Raw genomic sequence first — 11,363 nt, 5'->3', positions numbered from 1 at the left:
ATTTACTAAGATTATTTGGTCGGTGGATGATTACATGGGTGCTTTCCCAAGGAAGATCATCAGTATGGCAGTTTTGATAAAATTCATCCCCTTTTGCAAATTCATCAAATTTGTTTACCATTATACCCCCTACAAATTGTGGACTAGTCTCTGATAAAAATTCCAAGCTTGAAATCAGAAAAGAGCATGTTCCAATTTAGACCCCATAAGGTTCCATAAGCAAGGCAAACCAATGCATGTGTAACACTGATAAATAAATAAAAAAAATTTTCTTGTAGGTGCAGATATTCAGTCAGAAAGAAAGAAGAAATCACAAATTGTTTGCAAGTTTATGCAATGCTTGTCATGTCAGTTTACTTCCAATAATTATTTTCTTCAAGTCAGATAATAGGATAATACTTCGAATTGAATGTTAATAGGAGGTTATGCTTTTGGAGAAAATTTCTCAAATTAAATACTAAAGTTAAACGACTGATCCATGTACTTTGAAAATTTATTCAAACGGTTAATTCAGTTTAACACATATACTGTTTATAACTTTCTCTGCAAATGTAGCTTATTTGCCATTATTTTCTATCAATCTGAAATTTGGGGATAATTTATTTGCTCACGCCTCCTGAATGTGTTTCTAATACATAGTACAAGCCATTCAAACTCCATCCCTACATGGTTTGTAGCACAGCAAGTTAGTAATATAGATTATTCCTTCAGTCGCCAGAGATGATTGACTATATACTGCAAAACACTCTGGCAAGGTATATCCAAAAAGTATATAATAATCACATTTTTTATTGACGTGCACAGAATACCATTTTATTTCTCTCACACAAGATGAATGGCCATAAACACGCATAAAAAAATCCTAATGCTATATTACACTATACACATAATACATACATACATATCTGTTTTAAACACAAACAATGTTTTATACAGCAGTGCCTACATAAGTGATTAAATGGAGCCCCGAAGACTTCATAATAAATTAAGAAAGACACAGGATACAGGTTGGAACTACACTTTATTCTTCAGGTTCCATATCAGGCCATATAACTAAATGGCTGCTACTTGGTTTATTCAAGCTTTCCCATCCTCTATAAGCTGCAATTCTACTAATCGGTTACAGCTTCCTATTTAAGGCAAATTAGTACAGCAGACTATAAACAGAAATATAGTATTGCCCTGATGAAGTTTAAACCGAGGATAACTTTAAACTTACATTATTGGGCAGTATTTAAGATGTTTACATGTTTAAATGCAGGCATCCAGATTTCCTGACTGCACAAAAAATTTACAAACATTTGTCAAGTTTAAAAGTAATCCAGATGGTATAATATCTATTCAGTCTGATTAGTTAATTACCTTTTCCAAACCACTGAAACAAGATTTTGCCACAATATGCATATTGGCCTATACTATTTAAATATCACATTTCCACACTATTTAACTATTTCCATAGCATGATAAATCACATTTAACCAATGATATGACTGAATCTGTAAGTGGCTTTAAGTCCTGCTAATTACATAGCTATTTCTTCTAGAAAACTATTTCTTCAGTGCTGAAGTACTTTTTTCATCAATGCCATTTCCAAACTTGATTACTTTTCGATGTTATACTGAAGAGTGTCCTTTTGCTTGTACACATCAAGCAAACAGGGAAGCACTAAAACTGCGTATACATTCTCCATAGCAGGTCCCAACATTATTTTGCTCAGGGCAGTAGCGAACGTCGTTTAAACCATCAAACATCTTGTATTTTCAGCTTGCCATCCATAATGAGAAGGTAATAAGAAAAGTGGGCAGGGTGGTGCAAATCCCTAGACCCATACAAAGCATTGACACCATCCCGAGAACAGCAGAAAGCAAGACACTTCTCTGGTCGCGGATAATCCTCTTGACTGTCTCACAGAACTGAAAAAATAATATTAATATTGTTAATTAAGTATTGACTTGCATTCATTGTATATATCAATGGAAAGGTTTACATGATAAATATAAATTTCCATTAAGTAGTAAAATATGTAAAAACTGCTCACAGAATAGATTTTGAATATGTTAACATCAAAACATTTCAAAAAGCAAACTTTAGCATTTACTTCCCATGATGATGTTACAAAAATTGGAGGCATTTATAAAGTAAAAGGATTTTTTTTGTAGTAACCAAATAACACAAAAACATACATAATCAATATATACACTCCTCGTGCTGTTTTGTTAATTTTTGATTAAGTAAAATGATTAACATTTTAATAGAAAAAGGGGCCTTGTACCAAAATGTTATTTACTATGAAGCAGAGTAAAACAAATCATAAAACTGAACTGAAATTTTAAGTTATTATAATTTGTTATTATCACAGCATATAAAGACACTCTTATTATCATCGCTATAAACCATTCGCTACAGTATAGCAGAAAATACACTTAGTGATTAAACTCTAATTTGCTAAGCATGCAAATAAGTCTATGTATAGAAAAATGAAGAAACAATCAAAGACAGAAAGACGGTAAGAGAAACACTACTTCTACAGTCAAAGGGTTAACCATTTTATTGGATAATTGCAAGGAAGTAACACCTTCAGGGATTTGTAGCAGATACTGCTTAATTCAGACAGGATTTTATGTCCCTTGTAACTACAGGAACTTGGTAACTATTAAGAAGGCTAAAGGAATGTAGGTTATTTACCCTGTATTGTTTCAAAGGAAGCAGTAATACCTGGTAGGTTTCACATAACAAAGCAAGAAAGACAAGCAAGGGCTTTATTCTTCATATAAAAAAAGGGCTAAAAACAACAACTCTGTTTAACAGTCTGTAACAATCTAAATTGAAGTGCATGTTAACAAACAAGAATTTCCTCAACCTTTTTTTTTTAAATATACCATATATTTTTACTTTGCACATCATGATTGTGATGGAAACGGCAAATACTGCATTGGGCTAATACAATCATGTGAAAAACACACTTTTTTGGCAAAATTTACTAATACATTTATATATATATTGTTGAATTCAAACATATATGAAGGGAATAGAGTCCTAAAGTACCTGTATTTTACTTTGAATCCCTTTGGTGATTCCTTTCTTACTTGCATTGGAATAGATAATTTTTTTATAAGTAAGCCAATTGAGTCACATTTGTCCCAAATCAGCGAATAGCTTTTTTTTTGGCGTACACAAAAATGCCAATATTGACAGACATAAGTATAATAACAAAAAAGATATTCAATAATCATGTTGCTGCAATTTTGACAGACTATTTACCTTCTCGCTCTGGAAGCTCACAGGGACGCCGTATCTGCAATATGTCACAAAGTGCTCACAGTTGTCCCACAGAAGACTGTATGATGTGGACCCCACCAGTTTTTCAGCCCTCTGGGCCACTTCTTCATTAGGTAGAGGACTTGTCTTGAAGCTGCTATCCATGTGATTAACTATTATACATCCGCCATAAGCAAAATCCTGCACATTGTCCACCCTAATACTGGCTACTTTTGCTAGAACGCCCATTATCAGCCTTTTGTTGGTCACCACTTTTTCAATGAAACTGGTGCTGTCAGACAAAGCTGGAAGAATATCTGGCATTAAATGAGCCACCTTATTATTCCCTAAATAGATCCCATAGTGAACAAACAATGTCCTCGGAACCTCCAACAAGTCACCTCTCTTGAGATAACAAATATCAAAGCACCGCCTAATTCCATTTTTCTTTTTGGCCAGGCTAAACTTTTTAAAATTGGCTAAAATAAAAAGTTTTTCAAAAAGGAAAACAATGAGTCCAACAAGCAGGGATTTCATGATGCACACCTTTAGCGTGTAAGTAAATGCCTTACGAGCAATGACTTGTCCCATGCTGTTCTGTGTTTTTGCTAGCTAAATGGGGGAGAATCTTTTGACATCACAGCTTAAAGACAGTGGTAATTGGCTAAAGCCAAAGGGGGAGGTATAGCTGACTTTTATAGTAGTAAAATTTGATGTGTAGGTTAAAGCCTTAACAACTTTTTTATTTAAATCTCTTGAGCCCATGTTTATCTGCAAAATTGAAGCATATCTAATTGTAATTGTAACATAGTATAGATAAAAAAATATTTTTCCTTACAAAAAATAAGTATATATATATATATATATATATATATATATATATATATATAATACATATTTTTATAGTAAGTATAATTTTCATAATTAGTATCAGCCATATGTAATGAGGGAAACAAAATTACACTCCAGCTATAGTACATTTTTCTGTAACTTAATTAGTTTTTGGTATTTTGCAATAATGCTGCTTCATGTTTTTTAATTAACTGAATTTCATTAACAGAAAACCTGAGGCCGACCATAATAGAACCTGCAATAATTCTTAAGTAATGGATTTGTTTTTTATTTTATTAAACATTTTTGTTATAAAATTATGTTTCTTTAATATACTGAAAATATGAGACAAACCCAATATGTGAAGTGTGTGCTTACAATGTGTTAAACTTTTCAGTAGTATTAGAGTGGTGCATATTCAAATGCAAGTCTTAATAGGATAAAATTGGCTAAAAAAAAATGCAATTATTTTTGCGTATTTTAATATGTAGCGCCTTTCTTCTGTATTTTCACTCTTAAAGGAAGCCATAGAATAAAATTGCTTCCATTAGGATAAGGATTCAAAGTTCTGCAGTGATTATTCTGCCAGAAAATGTTAATTTCACACTAAGCACACAAAAAAAAAGAAAAATGTAAACCCAACTTGTTTATTGATAAACAATGGGCACAATTTGATTAGACAAAAACGAACAAGATATAGCTTTAATTGCTTCTCATGTATTCATTATAAATTGGGTATACACTTATCATGGAAGTCTTTGAATTTGTTCTATGGCTCTGGAAAGAGGGAATGCATAATTTAAAATAACTAAGAATTTAATCCTAATGACTGTGTATAATAACCACTGCAAAATACTCAACTAAAGCAGGGCGAAGGCAGATTATTAATAGTTTGCACATATTAATATATACAATACTACTTGTTAGACCTTGACACAATTATTTGACATAATACATTTGGGCTTGTATTATTTTATACTACAGTATCGAATAGATATTGAAAGGGGATGAGTTCTGAGAAATACACTTGTTTACATCCATCAACTAGGCAATTAAACAGGACAATCCATTAATGTGCATTTTGATAAATGTTAATCCATTACGTAAATGAATAAACCCCATGAACAAAGCCCACAATAGGGCAGCTCTGTCATGTCAACAAAGCTCCTTATTCGGTAGCTAATAACATCAGTAGCTAAGCAAATTCAGTGCTCACCCAGAGGGCTTCATCTTCCCAGAAAGTCTAAAAGTAATGATAGATGGGAGGACACATTCATCTTACCTGAAAAATGACTGTGCCATTGAGATTTGGAAACAAGAAAACTTGATCCTTTATCTACTAGTTTAGTGACAGCTTTTCCCCAAGTCTTTTCCAGCACACTGTCATTAGCCACTAATGGAACACTCTCTTTGCTTTTCTCTAAACTGGCAAACTGTTACTAAGTCATATCGTATATTGCCTCTGAGGAGACAACAGCCTTTTCACAAGAGGCTGAGTACAGAAGATAGCATATACCTTTATGCCATCCTGTGTAAAGTAATATATTTATGATCCAATTTCCTGCTTGTATTTATCTCTTTGCTCTATTATTACACTTGCTTTGCAGAGATAAAGGGCCATCAGCTGTTGTCTTCCTTTGACTGTGCATTATGAGCAGACACAATCAAGAAAGTTAGCAGAGGATGGTCATTTTCTCCTTCATAAAACAGCTATTGCAATCTAAAAAGGGCTTATAAACTTACCTTAAAAAGTGTACTATGTACTCACATACCCAAATAACATTGAAGTGAGAACAACTGGGGAATGAACCACATGGGTACAAAAGAGATCAATTAGAATAGTATCTGAATGTAGCACATGTACATTTATTTAGGTACTTATATTGCCACTGTAAAATTATCCAAGAACACAATGCCGTGTGGTGAATTTGTACTTTGATTTTTCACTCTAAACAAGTCTCTACAGACAGATATCATTACCTTCCAAAACAGTTGTTGAAAACAAAACAGTTTTCATGTGAAAAAAAATGTGGAATTGTCCAATCAGGAAGGACATTCCTTTGGTTGCTATGACATACCTCCCAAGTGTCCCTCTGTAATAGACTCTGCTTGCGACCCAAATCCCTCTGTCCTCCTCTGATGTAGCTTTTTTCCATGACCTCTAAATTTGTGCTGGCTATGAGTTCTGCTGCTCTGAAAATCACTACAATGTGCATACGCAAACAGAAGATAACAGTTACAGAAATAGCTCCTAATAGGGTAAAAAATGACATAAAGAGTTAGAGTAAAGACATGCCCAGCAGCTATACTTGTACCCACACCATCTAAAACAAAAGTGCCCCTCTTTGGCAAATTGAATTTGTAGCGTAGAGAGTGAAATGACACTTAAAACTTTGCATCAGAACTAGTTTTTTTTAGCTTTCTCCAATGTGTTTTAATTATTTTCTGCATATGCATTCTGCAGATTGAAATGTGTACCACTATATATAATATATGACATTGGACAGCCTCATCTTATTTGTGCCTGCATGTTGTAGAAGAAATTAATAAAGGCTTAAAAAAACCATGTGTGGTCAAAATATGTTGTGACTTGCTTTGATAAAATATGTGAGGGTTAACTTTGAGGGCTAACGGGTTACATTTCAGGCTACTTTTAAATACTGAATAGCAGGGCCTGACTAGAAAATAAAATCAGCCCAGGGACCACTAAATGAAGAATGTGTGGCGGCCTGCTGGATACACATAGCTGCACACTAAGGGGACACATATGTATGGATATGTGTAGGAGTAAATGTAAGTGACCCGTGTCCGGCACTTGTCCGGCTTCACAAATAACATGTCTAAATTAAAGTAATTACAAAGTAGTTTTCCCTGCCACTTGGAGTACTGATACATCCTAAGGGTCATCTTGACCCTGTTTAAGTGGATCTATTAGTTAATTCATAGGGGTATTAAGGGTTAATATGAATTCTTTGTAAGGATGTGTTGGGCATTACACTGTGCCTTTAATTGAGCATTTAGACACAAATGGGCTTGATTAAATGACCTGCCTGAACCCTAATTGTTTTTATTGGTAACACAGAAATCAATAAAAAAATAAGTAAGTCATTAAGGCATGAAGTACATTAGCCCAACATAAATGACACAGGATTACACCAGGGGCTCACAAAGCTCAGATAAACATGTTCACACAGGCAAAGGAACAGTATATCAGTAACATTATAAACCTTTGAAGGCTAACACACAGACTGCATTATCCCCTTAACGTCCATTGACGGGTCAGGCACGTCACGCAAAAATGGACACGTGGCGACCAATGACGTGCCTGACACGTCATTTCATTAAACAAGCTTAGAAAGTGATCTACGATCACTTTCTTCACTTAAACGGTGTTGCTGTAATGCCTCAATGTCAAAGCATTCAGCAACACCGAGATCGGCATCAGGGGTCATGTCTGGCCCCTCCCCGGGGCGTCAACATCTGCCATACACTGTAAGGTGGCGGACGCCCATTTTAAAAGAGTCAATGATCGCCTCCTAAACTTCAATGGTCTCGCTGAAATGCTTCAATTACGAGGCAATCGGCGACACTGAACACTCGCTCTGGGGAGCGGTCACAACCACCACTGCAAGTGATTTTGCCATTCGCAAGATGGCGGTGCGTCCTTTAAAAAAATAGCAACGTTGGAAAAGTTTGCCAGAGGGCCACCACTTGCAGGTTGAATACAAATAAATAAAACAATTTAAAAAAAAAGTTTATTATTATGAGCAAGTGCTAAAATTAGCGCTGTATCTTCCCAAAAATCTTGACATGGAAAGAGTTAAAGTAAAAGCATTTCAAATAGTGAAGGGGTGTCTAATTTAAAAAAATTTGATTTTAGCCCCCAAACCTCAGACAAACCCATGCATGGGTGGTATCACTGTTCTCGGGAGATGTTGCTGAACACACATTGAGGTGTTTGATAGAGACGTATATACCTGGAGCTACAAATTTATACCTGAAGTTCAATTAGTGTGAAAAAAAATAAAAATAAAATTACTACCACAAACTTTGGCAAAGGCTGGTGGTAGAATCTCATGCATGGAAAGGGTTAAAATACTAGCATTTGAAATACCTTGGGGTGTCTAGTTTTCAAAAATATATGGTTTGATGGGGTAAATTGAATTAGCCGGCTTCAAAGATGGCCCTATTATGACATCGGGGCAGCAGGACCAGATGTAAAAATAAAAAAATGCGCACTTCCTAAATGTGGAGTTTTACCTCCCAAACAACCCGACAAACTCATACATGGGGGGTATCACTGTATTTGGAAGATGTTGCTGAACAAATATTGGGGTCTTGTTTAACATACACCAGGAGCTGTAAATCCATACCTGAAGCGCAATTTTAGTGATAAAAAAACACAAAATAAATTACTACCACAAAGTTTGACAAAGGGTGGTAGTATCATTAGTGCATGGAAAGGGTTAAAATACCAGCATTTGAAATACCCTGGAGTGTCTAGTTCTCAAAAACATATGGTTTGATGGGGTAAATTGCATTGGCCAGCTTTAAAGATACCCGAAATAGCACATGGGGCAGAATGACCAGCTTTGGAAAAAAATGGTTTTGAAATAGCAAAACGCTACTTGTACTTATTGCCCAATAACTTGCAGAAAAAAGCAAAAAAACATAAAAACATTGGGTGTTTCTACTCAGGACAAGTAGTAGAATCTATTTAGCATGTTTTTTCATTAGCTTTTTTGGATGAGTAAAAGATTCTTCAAATAAAAGTGAGAAAAAGTGTTTTTTTTTTAATTTTTCATCATATTTTATTATTTTTTAATAGGAAATTGTATCTGAACAAAGCCCTTCTTGTCCTGAAAAAAAAACCAATATATAACTTGTGTGGGTTCAGTAAATGAGGAGAAAATTGCATCTAAACATGAGCACCGCAAAAGTGTTAAAACAGCCTCGATCCCAAAGGGTACAAAAGGTAAAAAACCTTAAGGGGTTATACACAAATAAGTACACCACTCCTATGCTAAATCTTAAGCCACAGCGTTATCTACATAGATACATAGACTAATCAGTTCACACTACTAGCTGCAAAGGCATCATTTAACACAGAGTTAAACAAATATGGAAAAACTCCATCAGCAAACATAAACATACCCACACCAGTAGCTCTACAACATTGGCTTTAATGAGCTTCTGCCATGGCATCAATCTTCACTAACATCAATTAGAAGTTTTCCTTTTATCTTACAACCAGTGATAAAATAAACTCATACAGAATAAACACATTCTGGACTGTGATTATGAGATATACTAGCTAAATGTGCACTTGCACAATCTTTATTTTCCACAAAACTCTTACTGCAAACCAAACAGTTTTTTGGTGTAATATAGGGAGGATAAAAGGATGTTCTAAAACATTATTTGTTAAATAAAATACAAAAATAGGTTGACTGTCCTTTGTTAGCATTCACTCTAGTTGTGTGCCTCCCTCACCATGTTGTGCCATACACATACATACTATCACTGTTGCAAGTTAAGTAAAATATATTATTACCATGTTGCAATGTTATGTTTGCAAACTGAAAGGAGGCCTTGGTGATCTATGGGAAATGTAGGAGTAATGTGCAGTAAGTAAGCATCTGGCATAATGAGGTCACTGAATGTCACTGAAATTCTCATATCCATTTTAGAACCAGTCCAACTTGCTTACTTTTGATGTAGAGAACTCAATAAAGTATATGGAAAAGGTGATTGCATCCAACCAAAGGAACAATCATATGATTTTGTTATATCTTATATATTCTTTATATTAAAGAAGCTGTTCTGTGTAATCGGCAGAGCTTAACACTTTTATAACTTCAACATTAGAAAACCAAATCCAAGTGCAGCTTATTGGCTAAATGGGACAGTACCATAAAGTGTACAACAATATATTGTTGTCCCTTTATATGGAATACATTTTCCAATCACAAAGGGAACAGCTAGACTAGATTGTAAGCTCGCAAAAGCAGGGCCCTCTTCTCCTTTTGTACCAATTTGTTTATGTGTGTTACTTTAAATTATTCCACTGATTGTAACAGCGCCGAGGAATCTGCTGGCCCTATATAAATAAATGTAATGTAATGAACAGCCGTTTACATTTTTTACCTGTTGAATTCTAGTGTTAGTACGCAGGAATAACCCTCATATCATTTCAACTTATGCCCCTTCTGAGTCTTCCCATATAATATATGTATTCCTTCTGGGAACTATTTCCCCATGAGTAAATATGCACTGTTAGTATCCTCCCGTTTTAGGGTGGGATAAAATAACAATAATCTAACGATGACTCATATACCTAAATGAAAAGAGGCTACACATACAAAACAAAGGGGGATCTAGATGGTGAAAATAGTGTGGGAGTACTTGGGGCTTAATCTAATGTTGCATAATTTCTCTCTATATTTTCATTGTAATAATTTCACTATTTACCTTCTCAGTCTGGAAGCTCGTGGGAACGCCATATCTGCAGTAAGTCACAAAGTGCTCACAGTTGTCCCACAGCAGACTGTATGATGTGGCTCCTACAAGCTTTTCAGCCCTTTGGGCCACGTCTTCATTTGGAAGCGGTTTATTTTTGAAACTCTGGTCCATTTCATTTACAGTAATACTTCCTCCATATGCAAAATCCTGCAAAGTATCCACTCTGACACTAGCCATCTTAGCCAGAACACCCATTATCAATCTTTTGTTGGATACCACTTTTTTAATTTGAGATCTATCGGAGGAAATAGCTGGAAGAATGTCAGGTATCAAATGTGCAACTTGATTATTTCCCAAGTAAATACCAAAATGAATGAAGAGAGTCCTTTCAACTTCCAAAAGATCGCCTCTTTGAAGTGATAACTCAAAATTGTTGCCATTTTCGTTATCTTTTGATTCACAATTTGTTTTAAACTTCACAAACATTAATATCTTGTCCAAAATAAATGCCAATACATGAAAAACTGGATTCACCGGAGTCTTCATCTTTTGTAAAACTGATCCTGATTTCTTTATAGCTTTAATTGCAAGCATAAGCAAATGTTGTATTTTATCTCCGCATGTGGGTTGGGACTTATGTCTTAAAAACTAAATGGGATTGGTTAAAAAGTGGGCAGATCTCAGAAACAAGTTTAAAATCTGCTAAGTATACTTAATGAGCAAGAAACACACACTCTATTGTAGCACTTCTGCCATAGTAATCCTTCCAATTTGAAAGAAACTAGATGGAAAGACTACTACAAAAATCAGAA

General features: G+C 34.8%; 1 protein-coding gene across 2 annotated transcripts; it reads right to left on the bottom strand.

Annotated features, from left to right (window-relative positions):
- Nucleotides 1-786: 786 nt before the first annotated feature.
- Nucleotides 787-11,097, bottom strand: LOC128484081 (lecithin retinol acyltransferase-like). 2 transcript variants are annotated; one of them, XM_053460401.1, is made up of 2 exons: nucleotides 10,561-11,097; nucleotides 787-1,913 (listed from the first exon to the last, which is right to left on the bottom strand). In XM_053460401.1, exons 1-2 carry the CDS (start codon nucleotides 11,095-11,097, stop codon nucleotides 1,761-1,763), a joined length of 690 nt encoding a protein of 229 aa, XP_053316376.1. In that variant the 3' UTR covers nucleotides 787-1,760. The 2 variants fall into 2 exon arrangements, with proteins under 2 accessions (XP_053316376.1, XP_053316381.1); XM_053460406.1 differs by lacking the exon at nucleotides 10,561-11,097 and adding an exon at nucleotides 3,262-3,803.
- Nucleotides 11,098-11,363: the final 266 nt, after the last annotated feature.

This window comes from Spea bombifrons, chromosome 1 (genome assembly GCF_027358695.1).
Source record: "Spea bombifrons isolate aSpeBom1 chromosome 1, aSpeBom1.2.pri, whole genome shotgun sequence".
Lineage (NCBI taxonomy): Eukaryota > Metazoa > Chordata > Amphibia > Anura > Pelobatidae > Spea > Spea bombifrons.
This window is presented reverse-complemented; position numbering and strand designations above follow the sequence as displayed.